The sequence below is a fragment of the Lotus japonicus genome, chromosome 6 (assembly GCF_012489685.1).
Source record: "Lotus japonicus ecotype B-129 chromosome 6, LjGifu_v1.2".
NCBI classification, from domain to species: domain Eukaryota; kingdom Viridiplantae; phylum Streptophyta; class Magnoliopsida; order Fabales; family Fabaceae; genus Lotus; species Lotus japonicus.
In genome coordinates, this window is record NC_080046.1 from 13,026,677 (window position 1) to 13,045,559 (window position 18,883).

General features: G+C 38.9%; 1 protein-coding gene across 4 annotated transcripts; it reads left to right on the forward strand.

Moving 5' to 3' along the window:
- The first annotated feature begins 1,968 nt into the window (after window positions 1-1,968).
- Window positions 1,969-16,414, forward strand: LOC130722788 (guanylyl cyclase 1). Of its 4 annotated transcripts, XM_057573630.1 has the most exons (11): window positions 2,013-2,118; window positions 2,964-3,020; window positions 3,138-3,440; window positions 3,550-3,674; window positions 5,569-5,680; window positions 6,155-6,229; window positions 6,587-6,675; window positions 6,951-7,012; window positions 13,062-13,134; window positions 13,269-13,344; window positions 15,965-16,414. In XM_057573630.1, the coding sequence occupies exons 3-11, from the start codon at window positions 3,279-3,281 to the stop codon at window positions 16,037-16,039; spliced, it is 849 nt and encodes a 282-aa protein (XP_057429613.1). In that variant the 5' UTR covers window positions 2,013-2,118; window positions 2,964-3,020; window positions 3,138-3,278; the 3' UTR covers window positions 16,040-16,414. The 4 variants fall into 4 exon arrangements, with proteins under 4 accessions (XP_057429611.1, XP_057429612.1, XP_057429613.1 ...); XM_057573628.1 differs by lacking the exon at window positions 2,964-3,020 and having other exon boundaries at window positions 1,969-2,118; XM_057573629.1 differs by lacking the exon at window positions 2,964-3,020 and having other exon boundaries at window positions 2,003-2,152.
- Window positions 16,415-18,883: the final 2,469 nt, after the last annotated feature.

Consider the following 18,883-nt stretch of genomic DNA (forward strand, 5'->3'; position numbering starts at 1 on the left):
TATAATATCATGTCAAATAATCAATTATCCCAAAAGTTTAAGTTGTTGAGTAGAAGTCACATGAATGATTTAATATTATATTATATTATAACATATCATACATTTTCCCAAATTTTCTCTTTAAAAATGCACCTTCTTCCCGAGTGGATTATATGACACATCTCTTTCAACTAAGGTTATCCTGAGTCCAACCCCATAGACCATAGTCTCATTAAGGGTTGTGCACCCTCCTACACAGTGGTAATAAATGGAGAGATCACAAGCGACGATAAAAAGAAACTGATTTCAAAGATATAGGAATCAAGAGCTACGTGAATAAATTATTTATATATAGGACAAATGGAATAAATAGTAAGTACGAAGCAAGGCAGCGGATGGATGCGTGTAGCACCACAAAACAAAATAAATGAGCAATTGTGAAGAAGTAGGAAGCAGGATTGTCAATAGCGGCGCAATAGCGGCGGAGCGTGGCGGATCAGGGGTTGGCCGCGATGTTGAAGGCTGTAGCAGAGCGAAAATCACGTAGCAGCGGTAGCGGCCGCGATCGCGACCAAAATCCCGTCTGAAACGGCGCGGGGAAGAAAGAGGGAGAAAACCCTAATGTTCATACGCGAAAACCCCAAAATGCCCCCAGATTTAAACATTAGGTTAAACTGTTTAAGGGTATTTTGGGGTTTTCCTTTCTTTAGTAAAACACAACGTTTCAAGTGAGGGATAAAAACCCTACTATTCAGGGGGAAAACTCCAAAATGCCCATAGATTTAAACATGATTTCAAACTTTTTAAGGGCATTCTGGGGCTTTCACGTTTTTAACCTTCTTCAACCTTTGCCTCTGCGTTCTCCTCTGTTTTTCACGATGAAAACAGAGACCTGCTCCGTCCTTCTTCCTTCTTCCTCCTTCTTCCTCCTCCTCATTCCTCCTCTTCCTTCAGCGTAGCGGCCGTAGCGCTACACGTTATTGCGGATTTTGGGCTCGCCGCTACACGACGCTATCCGCCATTAACAACACTGGTAGGAAGCCCAATTTACAACATAAAAGGGGCTTGTAAGAAAGAAAAAGACATTCACTTGAAAACTTCATAGCGATTAAGGTTTCTCATCCCTTAACTTGATAGTGTGCCTTGTACCCTTGTAAGAACATTATGCATTTGATGCTCTTGACTTAACCAAATCGTTGTTTACTACACCTATATCACCTAGTTCTTAGTTTTGTTTGTTTTCCTATTGCATATTTTAAACTTGTCGTAATATTAAACATGCCTTAAGTTTTCCCTAATACCTTCTATGGTCTACAACTCGGAATACTAATATTAAATTTGCCCTAATTCCACTAACGGATCAAAATCCCGAGATGTTTGTCTTTTGAATACCTACCGAATTTAAAATGCACAACATTACAATTCATATCAAGTTTGAAAACGCGGCGCGACGAAGCTGCGCATCAATGGCGGAAGCTTCGCACAAAGAAGTGAAATGGGAAAATAAGAAGACACTGCGAAAGAAGAGGGAGAAGAAGAATTTACCTAGATGATATGAAGATGAAGACCTTCAAGAGCTTGGAGGATGATGATGTGAAGAGGAAGATAAAGATGAAATGGTGAAGATGAAGGAGGAAGATGATGAGGTGATGAGGAAGATGAGAAATGAAGAGAAAGATTAGAGTGAGTATGGTGCGAATGAAAAGAAGAACTAGAGGTGTGGGATTTCGCTTATTTTAAATGGAGGGTAATTTTGAAATTTAAAATTGTGGGTGAGGTGAGATTTGTTGTGGTTGTGGTGGGAAAATAGTAATGATTCATTCAGACTTCACTTACTTTCCATCTTATTTTCAAAAAACATCTTCATATTTCTCTTAGCATTTTCTGTCACATCATATATCATATCACTCATTTTTTTCTTATTTATTTAAGGTGGAGTTCGAAAAAAATGTTAAAAAAACATTATTATTAGGGGAAAAAAAAGAGAAAAAAGAAAAGGAAAGGAGTGGGAGCACATAATAACAGAGTAGAAATGGGACAAAAAGGCAAATCAGAAACTAGAAAAAATGCACCAACCGAATACCTGAACCTGTCTTCCTCCACCTGCAACACGCGCCTTCTTCACCGCTCGCTTTCATTGTACGTTCAATTTCCTTCCGATCTCACCTTTCACGTATGATTCTGCTCCGTTCAGATTTGTTCTCATGATTTGATGTCATTGTTTTTTGGAGTAACCTTACTTCGATGATGCTGTCGGAATTTTATCTGTTTTGATCATTTCCTGGTTCCCTGTCTCTGAAATTTATAATAGACGAAATTCTGAATGCGAATTTGTTTTTCTTTCTTATGGTTATTTGTTATATTTACAATTGTGGCTCCATTTACAATTGATTCTAAAGTCAAAAATCAATTTTATGATGTGGGTAGCTTTGTGTGCCAGAATTAATTATGTGGGGAAATAAACTAATCCAAAGTTGGTTTAGAGAGTATTGCAACTGCAATTGTGGTAGCATCTGCAATTTTTCATAATGTAAAGGATCGCGATGACTGTGAAAAACTATAATTTAAAAGCTTGATATAATGGAGAATTTTGGTGTCAGGGTGTAACTAACTCCTTTTTGCTGTTAGTCATAGTGATCCAGCAAAAAAAATTTTTTTTTGCTTTCCCTTCAGAAGGCAATTGTTGGGAGGGACCTTTGATTTGTGAATCTTTACTGTGCACAATATTGACATGAGAAAATTTATTGCTGCCCGAGGAGTTAGTCTCACTCTCGTAGCTATGTCTGTGTAGGGATACTCGATTGAAACAACTAAGAGTATGTTTGTAATTCTGTCAGTGCACATTCCGAAATAGTTTGAATGTGTTTTTGGTCAATTCATGTCTCGTGTGTGGAGTGCATGTATTTTTGCCCAACTTAACATGTAATTACAAACGCACACTAAAAGATTGAATTTATGGATTAATAAGTGTAAATTTTGTGTAGCTATCCTGGCCTGACTGTCAACTTTCACAGGCCATGGTTGGAGCTTTCTACCACCTGGTTGCCCCTTTTGTGGCCTTCAATAGTTTTAGAAATTGGGGCTCCTAGCTGTAAGAACTTGAAATTTTGTATGCTTGATTTCTATTTTCTAATAAGTTTATGTCAAAGCTGCTGCAGGTAGGGTGTATACTGCAATTTTATAAATTTGGTTGAGACTCCTCATCCACTACACGGACCGGTCATTTTCCTCTTTGCACTCTACTGATTTCTGGACCATTGTTTGGAAGTAAACATTCTACACTCTCAATTTGGTCACTGATGTGGCCTATATGCTTGCTATTCAACAAGATTCTTAGGACGGAAGACGTAAGAGAATTCAAAGGAGATAATTTGAATGTGATAGAATCATACTTGTTTCAGCAATCATCAAGTAGCATAGATCCCCGCACTCCCTCCTTACGCCGTTCACTCTTCATTGAAGTAAGTACGTATGAGTTGTAGCTGAAATTTATTCTTTACATATTATGCCTCGGATATATATTTCTGGTTGACTATTCTGTAAAAAAGATTCTCCTGGTCATGCTAATAGGTACCACACATAAACCAACTATATACATGGGATTGTGGCCTTGCTTGTGTCTTGATGGTTTTGAAAACTATTGGTGCCAACAACTGTGATATCCAAACACTGGTTGAACTATGCTGCTCAACTAGGTATTTTCCTCTATAAAGCTTAGAAATTGTAATTACTATGGTACATGAAATGCTTGAAGATCCTACTGGATGATATACACATGACTATGTATGTCTAATGCAACTAAGAAGGAATTACAGTTCAGACCTTTTTTCTTAAGTTAAGAAAATTGAAGTGCCGATAGTAGGCACTGTCGCAACCATGTGTAGGACTTGCTGCGGGTTCTATATAAGGCTGTGAGAGTATATATTGTATGACTTTGCCTCTTTAGTCGTCCTCAACTTTGTTTAATTTGAACATTATTGACTGCTACAGATATGTGGGTTTCTGTTAATTCTCTATTAAATATCTTTATTGCTGCTACTATAGTGTCTGTATGCTGTTGTTAGTTTTTCCAGCTTTAGATGGCTGTCTGTTCGTGACGATTAGTTCAGTTAGTTAGATTGTTATAATTCAGGTAATGTGTTAGTTAGCAGGAAGTTATAGGATTCAGCTTCTAGCTGATACTATCCAAGTCTAGTAGTACAACAACTATACCTGTGCATCATTCAACGATTACTGAATAATCTTCCATTCTCAGTCTTTCAATCTCTTCTCCTAGTTTACTTTCTCAACATTGACAATCTTAAAATGTTAATCAGGTGCCTGGGTTTGTAATATCCTTACATTGTAATTTGGACCAAGGTATCATCAAATGTTCTAGACTAAATACATATATTTTCTGATTTGTCATTAATATTGTAATAGTACATATAATTAGTAATCTCCCTTCCGCTCTTATTAAGCCCAGAATTATCACTTGCATTTTACCTTTCACCTTGTCACATATAGATAATCAGATTATCTTTCCTTAATTGTGTTTTAGGATGTTGTATATTTACTATCAATATTTAATAATTTTGTTATCATTGTTGTTGTTGTTCTTATTATTATGTAGTACTCAATTGTCTTCGTAAAGTTTTATCAAAAACCAACTAATTCACATGGCCTTTGTGTGGGGGCTAGGCTCTTGATGTCGCCGTTGGATGCATGAAAGGATTCTACGTAGGGGTGATGGTCTCTGAGATAGTTCGGAATTCTAGTGTAACTTAGATGTGGGTATAGAAGTCCCACAATGAAAAGAGGGGCAAAGAATGAACTTTGTAAATGGAAAACACCCTTAACCTCATTTCTTATGGTTTTGGATCAAGATGTGATTTAAAGACCATTGACCCAAGAGGGTTCCTTGTTTAATTCAATGGATGTAGATATCAATGGTATTTCTGCCTCCCTTGAGCCTATAGGTTTTATGTGAAGTACTTATTTTCTCACTGTGTAAGTGTCTGTTAGGATTTGAAGCTTCCATTTTCTAGTAAACATACTTAAGTTCATTCTCTATTTGGAGTTCAACAGAGAGAACTAAAGTTCGCTTCAGAGTTGATGATATATTGTCCTTTTTTCTTAGATATAAAACCAATCATAAAATTACAGACTGCTCATTATTTCTTGTAAACACTCAGAATCCTACTTGAAGTTGGTCATCATTTATTGATTGATACACAAATAGAAATTTGAAAAATGCAGGAATTAAGATATTCTGTTTCGGCATGTAATTATGTATTTACTTACACTGTTCAGGGTTCAAGTGACAAATCAAAGTGCATATCAGATTTTCAAAAAGGGAAAGGAAAAGGAAAATAAAAAGATGCTTTTGTTTAATGTTTGAATATAAACATTAAATGAATTATAATTTTGATAACTTTTCAGGATTACATTGTCAATGATATGACTTCATTTTTGCCAATATCAGAATTTAGTTTAGCTATTGGTCTTAATCAAAACTAAAACAGATTGATATCACGTACCCCCCCACCCCAATAGGAAATATATGTGACAGGCTTCTCACTAGTCTTCCTGCTGACCACTGTTTTGCAGCATTTGGACTGTTGATTTGGCGTATTTGTTACAGAGATTTTCTGTTACTTTTTCCTACTTCACAGTGACATTTGGTGCAAACCCAAACTATTGTATTGAATCATTTTACCAGGTGAGTACAAGCTCAGTTGTGTTTTCTAGTAAACCCTCAATTTGCTTCTCAAAAGATTTTTGAAACATCAATATGGTATTTCTGGTCCTTGAGACAGTAGATATTGGACTATTTTGATCCTATCAAACAATAAAAAAACTGATCTAATAATCTTTTGAGGAGCAAGTTAATGTTCTGAGCACCAAAGTGGGAGTTTTGTTTGACTCATGTCTTTGCAAACTCGTTTCTCTATATTTGAACAAATTGAAGATATAAACTTTCGTTTAGGAGTGGTTGAATTCGAGATGTATTTGTATCAGAAGATCATAAGACAACATTTGGCATATGGCTTGTCTTTTATGCTCGTCACTTTTTATGTTGGTCTATTGGAGATTCTAGAATAATTTACCACAGGGATTTTTCTCCAGCATTCATGTAGTACTTCTGTCTAATGATTGCATCAAGTTAATAGATTTTTTTTAAAATGTTGTATAGGAGGAGTTTCCTAATGATCTAGTGAGAGTGGATATGCTATTCCAGAAAGCAATGGAGGCTGGGATTGATATACAGGTATGCTGCACCTTATTTTTTTTATTGGATCCCCTCTATCAGTCTGAAAAATTCTGAGATTGTCACCTATTGGAGAAGTAAAGGGGAATGTTCTAATGTCAATCCCTTCCATTGATGTATTATTGTTAAGTTTATCATGGAAGGAAAAGGGTGTCAAATCTGTTCATTGAATTTTACTGGATAGGAGTTACAAGGCTCTCTGAAAATGGTGTTCTCTGCCAAATTTGTTGGGGTTGGAAGAAACTGACAAGATGAACTTATGCTTTTTGTATTTTCTTCTGTCTTTAGACACTAAATTTGCTTATGGCTTTGTTATATCTTCATATGTAGTCGACAAACCTTTCCATCATTTTACAGTGCAGGTCAATTAGTGCAAAAGAGATTTCCATTCTCATATTATCTGGGAAATATATTGCTATTGCATTAGTTGACCACAATAAATTGAGGTACACATTTATTCAATTCCCTCCTTTTTTTTGTCTGTCTTCAACACTTAACAGTAATTGTCACAACACTTACAAGCTTCAAATACTATTACAACTTCATTAATTCAGATGGAACCTGGGGTAAACCATGTTCAATCATTGACATCATTTTTTTAGAAATTCGATACCCCATGTGTAATATAAACTATCACTGTGTTGCCTTGCTTCTTCCGCCATATCATCATTTTCTTCGGTGATGGGCAATTCTATCTACTTCTGAAAGGGTTCTGTTTCAGTTATGTATGGCAAGATGATGTTCATGTCCCTGGTGTCTTCAGCAATAACCTTGGCTACACTGGTGAGCATCGATATTTTTGCTTTAACTTACTTGTGTGTGTTTTGGACTTATCTTTCTAAATGGAAGTTACTATCTTATAGACGTTCTATACAATTAGCATTCTTTTTTATTTATTTAGTTAACACCTGCAGTCTGGTTGTACTAAAGGACTTCTTTATATGATGAGTTTAGACAAACATATCAATGAAGTATTATGTTTCAATTGTGATTAGGATCATTGTTAGAAACATAATATTAAACCATTCAGAGTTCATTACCTAACAGCTTAAGTTGGGATAATTGGTGCTTGACATGGTATCGGAGCCTCTATGAATAAGTGGTCTAGAGTTCGATCCTTGCCGCCCCTAATTCTAGAAAAATGAATTTCAGCACATGGTAGGTGGGCCTATGCATTGTCCATGCTTCAAGCCATGTAAAGCGTGGGGGGGGGTGTTAGAAATAAATATTAAACCATTCAGAGTCTTTTACCCAACAGCTTAAGCTTTTGGGATAATTGGTGTTTTACAATCATAAAACCTGGTATTATATCAATGAAATATTTCAATGACTCACCTATTGGATCAGATATGCTCTTGAACCCTCAAACCCATAAGCCCATTGGTTTATGTGAAACCCATAAAAGGCTGATGCAACCTGGGTTGTTTGATGATTCATTACAACTCATAACTTTTTAATGCAGTTGATTGTTTATTGAAAGTAAATGGAAAAATACAGAGAGGGAGTAGTAATCCCAGATTCTGACCAGAGCTCAGCTCCTATAGGAAGCAATGAGCTTCCTATTCATTCTAATTCCTCGAATGATCAAAAGATACCCTCAACCTCTCACTCTATTCCTTAATATCTAGACGGTTACAACCAACTCTACTGTGGGGTCCTTAATTCTGATTGACCTTCCTACCCTTTCTGGAATATACCTTCCACACCTTAGGCCCAGCTGATCCATGTAGTGCTAATGGGCCTTCCACTGGATCGCAGGTCCTAACAACACCCCCTCCTAAAACAGCAACCTTGTCCTCAAGGTTGAATGCAGGAAACTGACTGCTGATTGTGAGTGTGTCTTCCCAAGTAGCCTCCTCTTCAAGCTTTCCTTTCCAATGCACCAACACTTGGTGAACCTCAGCGCCCTGCTGTTGCACTGTACGCGTTGCCAGAATGTTGTCAGGTTCAATCAGATCAGAACTTTCTCCTTCCAATTGCGTAGGAAGTTCTTCCTCCTCTGTGTACTCCCCTACCGCTTTCTTAAGCAAAGAGACGTGGAATACTGGATGAACTCGGGAACCTTCTGGCAATTTCAACTTGTAAGCCACTGCTCCTATGCGTTCTATCACCGGATACGGCCCATAATATCGAGCAGCCAATTTCGCGTGAACTCGAGTCACCACCGATTGTTGCCGATGGGCTCTTAACTTAACGAAGACCCACTCCCCAATGGCAAACGAGCGGTCCACACGCTTAGCATCCACCTGCGACTTCATACGAGTTTGGGCTCGCAAGAGCTGAGTTTTAAGTTGCCGGAGAGCTTCGTCTCGATCAACCAGCTCCTGTTGGACAGCGGCGACGCGCGTTTCTCCCAATCCCCATCGCGCGAGAGCGGGAGGCTTGCGGCCATAAACAACTTCAAATGGGGTGAGCTGGGTCGCGGAATGGTACGTGGTGTTGAACCAGTACTCCGCCCAGTGCATCCACATAGCCCAGGTCTTAGGTTGATCAGCGGAAAAACACCGAAGGTAGGTTTCAAGGCAACGGTTGGTCACCTCCGTTTGCCCATCCGATTCCGGATGATACGCTGAACTGAGCTTCAGTTGTGTCCCTTGGAGCTTGAAAAGCTCTTTCCAGAAGTGACTCATAAATATGGGGTCGCGATCGCTTACGATTGTTGACGGAATTCCATGTAAGCGTATAACTTCCTTGGTGAAAATTTCTGCAATGCTACGAGCTGTATAAGGGTGTTTCAGAGGAATGAAATGGCTGTATTTTGACAAGCGGTCGACGACGACAAGAATCGCCTCATAGCCCCTCGATTTTGGAAGTCCTGTGACAAAATCGATTGAGATGTCTTCCCAAATCCGCTCAGGAATCGGAAGAGGTTGCAGAAGGCCCCCTGGAGAAGTAGCAAGATACTTTTGTCGTTGGCAAATGTCACAACGTCGAACAAATTCCTGAATAACATTCTTCATTCCCACCCAGTACAAGTTGGCCGCTAACCTGCGATATGTTCGCAAAAAACCCGAATGCCCTCCCTGGGGAGAGTTATGGAACTCGTGGAGCATTTTTGGGATCATTTGAGAGTGCTTGGACAGGACCAAGCGGTCTTTGTAGAACAGAACACCCTGTTGGAGCCTGAACTCGGGGTGCGACATTAGGTCCTCTTGCTTCTCTTTAATTACTTGCTGTAAGTGTGGGTCAGCAAGGATCTCTTCTTGGACCTGACGTTGTTCATCCCAACTTGGGTAAGACAGCAGGGTCTGCAACTCCATTCCTTCTTGGATTCGTGAAAGAGCATCCGCTCCCCTGTTCAATTTTCCTGGCTTGTAGCGAATCTCGAAGTCATACCCAAGCAATTTAGCAGTCCAATTCTGTTGATCTCCTGTGGCCACTCGCTGCTGTAGTAGTTCCTTGAGACTCTTCTGGTCGGTAGTAACCACGAATCTCCTACCTAGAAGATAAGGCCGCCAATGTTGTATGGCCAACGCGATTGCCATCAGCTCCTTCTCATACGCTGATTTAGCCAAATTTCTCACCCCAAGTGCCTTGCTATAATATGCTATGGGATTCTTTCCCTGCATCAGGATTGCTCCTAATCCCGTGCCCGACGCGTCGCATTCGATTAAGAATTCCTTCTCAAAGTTAGGAAGTGTCAACACCGGAGCTGTGGTGAGTTTCTCCTTAAGAGTGTCAAATGCTAGCTGTGCATCAGAGTTCCAGCAGAAGGCATCTTTCTTTGTCAGGTCAGTGAGTGGTTTTGCTACCTTTCCGTAATCCTGAATGAATTTCCGGTAATAACCGGTCAATCCCAAGAACCCTCTCACTCCTTTCACAGTTTTTGGGGTTGGCCACTCACGCACGCTCACTATTTTGCTGGGATCAACCTCTACCCCTTGTGCTGAGATCAAATGCCCCAAGTACTCCACCTTGTCACGAGCGAATTGGCACTTCTTCTTATTTGCGGTCAGCTGATGTGTGCGCAAGGTTTCCAGCACTGTGCTCAAATGTTCCATGTGAGTAGTTCAATCCTTGCTATATACGAGTATGTCGTCGAAGAAAACAAGGACATACTTGCGGAGCATGGGCCTGAAAACTTCGTTCATCAGACTTTGGAAAGTTGACGGGGCGTTCATCAAGCCAAATGGCATGACGAGGAATTCGTAATGCCCTTCATGAGTGCGGAAAGAGGTCTTGTGTACATCCTCTGCTTTTACTCGCACTTGGTGATATCCAGATTTTAAATCAAGCTTTGAGAAGAAGCTTTCCCCATGTAACTCGTCTAACAATTCCTCAATAACTGGTATTGGGAATTTGTCAGGTACTGTCACCTTGTTCAAGGCCCTGTAGTCAACGCACATTCTCCATGTTTGATCCTTCTTCTTGACAAGAATGACAGGGCTGGAATATGCACTGGTGCTGTTGCGTATGATCCCAGATTCTAACATCTCCTTCACTTGCTTCTCGATTTCATTCTTGTGCAGGTATGGGTATCGGTATGGTCGCACACTAATTGGTCCATGTCCTTCCCTGATATTGATACAATGCTCTTTCCCTCTACTGGGTGGTAAACCAACCTGTTCAGTGAATATGTCAGCGTACCGTTCCAAGACACACTTCAACTCTGTGTGTAAGGCTACTGGCAGAATTGGCTCTTCTGGTTGTTCAATTCTGCAATTCCCCACTGTCCGCAATTCCCCTTGTTCAGTTCTAGGGACTCTCCTGACAATGCTTTGAAGGGCTACTGGAGCTTCTTGCCCTGCTTCGATTCCTAGTAGCGTGACCCACTGTGTTCCATCCCAGAACTTCATTGAGCGTTTGCTCCAATTGATTAAGGTATCTCCTAGAGTCTTCAACCACTCAATCCCCAGCACGAGATCCGGTCCTCCTAACTCGAAGAGATATGGAGTGCATTTGAGTGAGTATGACCCGAGCTCCAACTTCACCAATTTGCTCCTGCCCTGGGTGTGTGTTCGATATCCATCCCCGAGCTTGATCGACATCCTGGGAGTGTCTTCGGTTTCCCATCCCATCCTCTGAACTAATTTTTGCTCGATGAAGTTGTGTGTGGCCCCACTGTCCACTAGTACTAGCACCGGAACCCCATGAATCTTTCCTTGGAGCTTCATGGTTTGAGGATTGGCATCGAACTCGTGAGAGAGGTTGAACAAGCCCATTATGCTCAGCTCTCCTTCCAGAAGTGTTAAATACTCGAACTCGGTGATGTATTCATCGATCGACCCACGCTGACGTAACTCTGTCAGCTGTTCGTACACGTCGCCCTCCCCATGGCCACCGTACCGCTCCAGAAGTGCGTCACGAAGCTTCTCCCACGACAGTGCAGCATCGGCTTCCAGTAGTGAATTGAAGAAGTGGATGGTTGGCCCCTCCATGCTCAACTGTGATAGACTCACCTTCACCGCCGGTGATGTACCTTGCACCCGGAAATAGACCTCAGCTCGTGAGATCCAACCGGCTGGGTCCTCTCCGTTGAACATCGGCAGCTCTACCTTCTTGGCAGAGTGTCGAAATTCCAGCAATGCATCTCCCTGCAACCCACTTGATTCTCCGGCGCTGGGTATAGCTCCCATCGGTTGTGGTGTTCCTCCGTTCCTTTGATTCACGCTCTCTTCTCCGATCTGTACTGATTTTCCCATCGATTTCTCCAGCATAGCAACCAGCGTTGCAGGTAAGTCCTTGACCGCGGTGGTCACCGCCGCGAGAGACGATCGCATCTCCGCGAGCTCACCCTCCAATGCATCGACCTTGGCCTCCATCTTCTGACCGGTGTGCTTGGTCTTCTTCGGTGGCATTCACTGATTTCGGAATGGGTATCCGGCAGGTCGGACCAGTTTGTTGGAAACCCAACAATCTGGATTCAACAATGAACAGAAAGAACTCAAAATAACCAAGAAATGCAGTTGATTGTTTATTGAAAGTAAATGGAAAAATACAGAGAGGGAGTAGTAATCCCAGATTCTGACCAGAGCTCAGCTCCTATAGGAAGCTCATTGCTTCCTATTCATTCTAATTCCTCGAATGATCAAAAGATACCCTCAACCTCTCACTCTATTCCTTAATATCTAGACGGTTACAACCAACTCTACTGTGGGGTCCTTAATTCTGATTGACCTTCCTACCCTTTCTGGAATATACCTTCCACACCGTAGGCCCAGCTGATCCATGTAGTGCTAATGGGCCTTCCACTGGATCGCAGGTCCTAACAGTATAACATAAATGGCCAATAGGTTTTTACTCTCTTGGTCCCTAGCATGTAACTTGATCCCATCATCCATGGATATGGGGACGTTGGTCATATACAAGTATCAAGAACTCTTTTTAGAAAGAAGTTATCTGATGTGAGACTCGATTTTCAAACATGTAGTTTTTATTTCCTGAAATTTTAGAACACTTCGAATGAAAGAAGGAAATATATACTAGAAAAAGTGAAAAACTACTCTTGTAAAACTTGAGGAGAGGAAAGGCATGGATATAAGTTTCTTTTCTGCAATTACACATCATATTAATAGTCTATATAATATATTATTCATATATAGCTCACTGCTTTAAATAAGTAGTGTTTTTAAGCAGGATAAGGTGGCTAACGTGTACTGCTTCTACTAAAAAATGACTAAAAGGACAGATAACCTGCTAATCTTATAAAGTTCTAGTTCTTAATCTCCAAGACTGTTCTTGCTTGCAATCATGAATAATGATAATTATCAAGGTGCAAGAAACCAGTCATGATCCTGAAAATGGATATATACTTTTATTAGTATTCATTCTAAAATTTTGAAATTAATCACTTTATTTGGTCAATTACTAAGTAAAATTGTTCTGTTGACAGGTCACTATGTGTTGATATGTGGTTACGATGCTGGAGCAGATATGTTTGAGATTAGAGATCCTGCGAGCTCTAAGTATTATCCTCTCTCCACTTACTGGATGATATCATATTACATTAATTTTTTATGCTAAATAATATTTATCCTAAAACGAGTGTGGATTGTCATCCTTATAAATTCATCGATTTAAATCCCTGAAAATTCTGCAGGAAACAAAAGAGGATCTCTTCAAAGTCCTTAGAAGAAGCTCGTAAAGCCTTTGGTACTGATGAAGATCTTTTGTTGGTAAGTTAATGGGTCACATACCTCGTCATTTTCACCAATCTACATTTACCTGTTATTAGAACTATCTATTTGGTACTTGCTACTAACTTCACCTCAAAATTTAGCACTTGACCCTGTTGACCTTTTTTTTCTTCAACTAACTAATATTCTAGCATAAGTTTCAATTTTAACTTGTAGTTTTGGCTAACTTAATAAATGTAATGAGGAGTTCTAAAAATGGTCTAGGAGCCTGAGATGTGTTCAGACAGTTGGCTGATCATTGGTAATTACCACTAGCACGACGGCTTGCAGCTTTCCTTGGATCAATCTAAGTGTCTTCCCACATTAAATTAAGGACAAAATACAAGAAACCCCCTTCAATTAAAGGTCCTTAATCATTTTGTGATTCAAAACAGTTCTACTCCTTGTAACTTATCAAACCTTGTATATTGACTTGCATAGTAGGTTTTATGCACATGCACAAGTGATAAATTTTACACGCAATTTGGTAATTTTAGGGAGTTGTTAAGTTTTGAAGCATAGGAGGGCTTTCTGAGTCTGACCTATAGATGGAGCGGTTCTTTATATTTTAGCCTTTGATTTAATCTGTGTTCATTTAAAATTTTAATTTAACAGCCGTAATATTTTCTTGTGGTTCAAATCTTCAACTGAAAGTTTCAAAGGGAATATGATCGGAATTGGATCTGATAGATAGAGGAAAGGATATAATTTTTATTGAATGAAAGAATACAATGAATTTCCAAGTTATTTGAGAGAATTTGCCTCTCCCAATTCCCAATTACAATGATCCCAAAGATGCAATCCCTCTCTAACTGTTATTTATAATATTTCCTCTCTCATTCCCGAACTATCTCCCTCTAACTAACTACTCTTCTAACTAACCAACTATGGAGTTACCTGTCAATACTCCGTACCATGGTGCAAGTACGGTGGGCATAGTTGTTCAGGTGGCGGAGACAACTTGGGCTGCTGCTTTGCTACAGAACAGCCATGGCGTTTGTGTGGGTAGAATAATAACGGCATAAGGACACCAAGCAAGTGGGTCAAACTTCCCCCTCCAGAGCCACTAGACTCAGTTATTGATGCGATGGTGGATATGTCCTCGCGTCCGAGTCATCAGCAAGAAATGCGTGTGGTGCACAAAGAGTAAGGAAGGGAAATATCAGGATCACAGAATTTGGATCAATATGTTCACCTGATGGATCAAATCCTAGGAGTGTGTCTTGGAAAAGAGTTACAAATGATTCTTAGGCTAACAGTAAGCCAAGTCCAGCAGGTAGAGTAACCATGCCTTTTGTGAGCTTGTCCACAATTTTTAAGCACGAAATATATACACTTTCACTTCCCAATTACATGGGTCCAAGGATTCCTAAGTATAAGATTGTACTAGTAGGGGTTAGCCAGGTGATTGTGGGATTCTGCTCCATCTCACTCGAACAATTCAAGAGAAAATTTGAGATATGTGATGCAAGTGAGGAAGAGTTCAATGGAAAGCTGGAAAGACAAAAGGCTGAATCCACTGCTCAACAAATTGATGTTACTCCAATTGGGACCCTAGCGAAATTCATTTCAATATTTCAGAGAACTTGCCTATCACTTCATGCATAGCTTGGTCTTTGTTGAGATCCAACGTCAACTAGAGATATGGTCAAAGTATAGTTTATAAAGGCTTGCACAATCTTCTCCGCATGAGCTAGTTTTTTGGTTGAGTTAGGCCTACCCCAAGTTCATGATGATATCAAAGTCTTTTCTAGATGTGATAGTGGGCCGCCCAGGGTGTCTTAAAATCAACCTGGCCCTGCGGATATACAATGTAATCTATTAAGCCCCACAACTTTCCTGGTGCAATCAACCTAGCCCCACAGATTTCCAGTGCAATAAAAAAGTCATTCCTATATAGATGTCTGGTCTTGAGCATGATGGGTATGTGTTGACTGTTGAGATCGACTAGAGATATTGCAAAAGTAGAGTTTAAAAAGCTTGGGCAATCCTCTCATCTTATGGGCTGGCTTTAAGGGTTGAATTAGGTCCAGCCCAAATTGTAGAAGTCTTTATGCATACTAGTATACGACAATGGGATCCTGTGGAAGTTTTGTGACTGTCACAGTGTTGGACCTTTCGGATAGAATTGTTCAAATCTTAAGCATTTATACTTCCCTTCACTTTGAGGACAATGTGAATGCTCAGAGGGAATATTGATAGGTAACTAATAGGTGACCCCTTCCTTAGGTAGTTAGTAGCTTAGTTAGTTTAGGGAGTTAGAGAGTGAGAGGGCATGTTATAAATAATAGAGTTAAAGGGGGGGATGTTACACAGTCATCCGATTAGAATTCACCAAATTGCCATATCAAAATTAAATTTGAATTGTAAAATATATAAAATGATAAATGGAGAGATGAGATTGGATGTACGTGTAAAAATCTTTACGCTATTAGTGCATAAGAATCCTAGTCGAAGTAACATCTTCATTTAGGACATCGATTGGAAGTTTTAACCATCGTTTATTCCATTCATGTTGCTGATATAAACTTGTTGAAATGATAATTTAGCACTCTATTCCTGCTTCATACTCTAATCGGTTAATATGTTAAATGATTCTTATCCTTTCATGGCCAAGCAGATATCATTGGAGAAGAGCAACAACCATCACCAACCTTCTCTGCAACCTTCCATCGATTTCAAAACTGATTCTTGATTTTCATTCCCTGTTTTGCAATGATTTTACCTTGTTACATTTTTCTTTTTTGCATATAGTATACACCCCTTGTGTATTTTAGTTGCTATGAACATAGCTTCTTGCGTATAAATGTTCCCAGAAAAAACCTTTTAAAATGGTTTCTTCTGGGATATATGCATTTATTTAAGGTAAAATTCATTTCTCAAAACTGTATATTATATTATAGTTATCAATTCATTCTATTCTTATGTAAGCCATTTATTCTTTCTGAAACCACAAGACAGACAACTATGATGCTGTACTGGTTTGGGGCTCAATTGTAAAGGTGATATTATTTAGCCTGAAATTACAGAATAAAGTTTCTTAAATCCTGATTACATGTCTTATTCTCCATTTTTTAATATAATTTATGCTTCTTTTACTCTACTATCCTGTGCCATTGGTATTCTTTTTACATAGTACTGTTGTTAAGTTCCATATTTTCTTGTTATTCAGAAGTCAGAACAAATTCAATATGGTCAATGGCCATAGATGAATATTACCTAGGGCTGGTATAGATAAACTATAGTGATGCCATTTCCCTGACAAAGAAGGCAAGATTGTTAAGGTATTCTATTCAATAAATGCATGTGCATGTGATGTGAGTGCACTATTTATTATATCCATTCATCTGCCTAACTTTAAATGCATCCCCTCTCATTTTGCCTGATAGCTACATAAAATTTTGTAAAAAGCGTGTTTGCTCTAAATACATGAATGCAAGTATTATATCACACAGTATATATTAGTATTACTCTTGTGTACACATCCACATGGAAAAGATGAGGAGATAAGTGGAATGAACCCTGGTTTTGGGGCTTTTCACCATTTGGCGGCACTGCTTTTAATATTTATTATTTACTAAAATCTGGATCTAGCTGTGATGCTCATAAAAAACTATACTGTACTAAACTATACAAGCGTGGTTATGTTTCATTAATTACTTGATATCTATGTCTTTGCTGTGTTTTTCTCCAGCAATTGTTATCACTACTATGATTAATTATTTGTGAACGACGGTGGTGGAGACTTGGTGATGGAATAAAAAATTGATCAGTTGGTCAAAACGGTGATAGATTCTGTCATGGAAGTGGAACTCACTTTTTCCAAGAATCTTCTAAAACATGGTTCCCGGACACACCGTCTCTTTCCCGCAGGACAATGAGACATGTTCTCCATAACTAGATTCGATTAAATAAGCTTAATTGCTTTCTAATGGAGGTGCAAAGAGCACTATTGAGAATTTTCAAGTGAGTAAGAAATTAAAAAAAGTAGTAATAAAGAAGTCGTACACTGGACAAAAATGGAAATGTTGAGTAGTATACAAGTGCGATTTTTACGCCTAATAAAGTTTTTTAGGAAAGATGTAGTGTTTCAATAGGTGACCCCTAATGTGGACCATTTTTAAAGTTGTCTAATTTTAGACCACTTTTTTTAACCTGCTATAACAGGTCAACACATCTTTTTTTAAAGAAATTTAATATATGACAAATTTTTAATGATAATTTTTCTTTAAAAAAATAATGTGTTGACCTGCTATACCCGGTCAAAGTAGGTGGTGTAAAATTACACCACCTAAAAATGGTGCATATTAGGTTCTACTGTTTCAATAATGTGGTTATAGAAAATATAAAATGCCCCCTCTCATATGCTATAAAAGTGAGGAGATATCTCCTCACACTATAACAACTGGTATTAGAGTCTAGGGGTGTACAAGACCCGACCCTATCCACCAACCCGTCCCAGCCCAAGCCTTTCCCGATCATTAAAAGAGACCGGGTTCGGGTTGATCTTTGAGTTACCCGACTTCGGGTAGGGTTGGGTTCGGGTTGACACTCGGGTCACCCGACCCGTCCCACATATATATTTTATAAAATTTTAATTTGTTATAATGATTAAAATGTGATACATGGTGCTCAAATTTATCTTACCATGTAGATGAGATTAAAATGTCTAACATCTATCTTATGAATTAAATAAACGTTTGTCAAACTATGCACACTTTCATGTTCTAACAAGAGAAAATCATGTGTGTGTATTATGCATATGTGAGACAGGTGAAGAAATGATCAAACAAAATGTAAACCTCAAGTGCAATAGATTATGAAAGAATTGGATCCTTTCAAGTTATTTCTTCCAAAAAATAGTTCCAACTTATAACTCTTTTAGTATGTTATTATCTTAAAATTTTACAATTAGTATCAAATAGTCTTAAACTTATTGTCCTTCGGGCCAACCCGGTCCCGTCCTACATAGACCCGTCATAAATTGGACCCGCATAATGTCGGGTCTAGGGACGGGTTAGGGTCTATGAATTGGCTCAATCAATATTTAGGGTCGGGTTAGGGTTAACCAAAACCCGTCCCAACCTGTCCCTTGTACACCTATGATTACAATTTTGATTGTCTATCGGCAACAACCAACTGATGGGAAGCATGATAATATGGTACTCCCTCCGTTCTTGATCTTTTGTTGTTTTAACTTTTGGTCCAAATTCCAAAACTTTTGTTGTTTTACAAATCCAATGCATTTTTTCTCAATTTATTCCATGTATACCCTTATTTAATACTATATCTCTCACCTACCACCTCTTATTTTCACCAATTAAAATCATAACAAGTTTTTTAACCAATAACAAGCATTCTCTTTCTTCACTTTAACTCAACATTAAATAAGGGTGTTTATGTCAACAAATATATCAATAATTGCACTCTTAAACAATGTGCATAACTTTAAACAACAAAAGATCAGGAACGGAGGGAGTAATAAGTAATAACTCACACTTGAGAGAGAGATTGATGAGAATTCTTCAAGTGTGAGTAA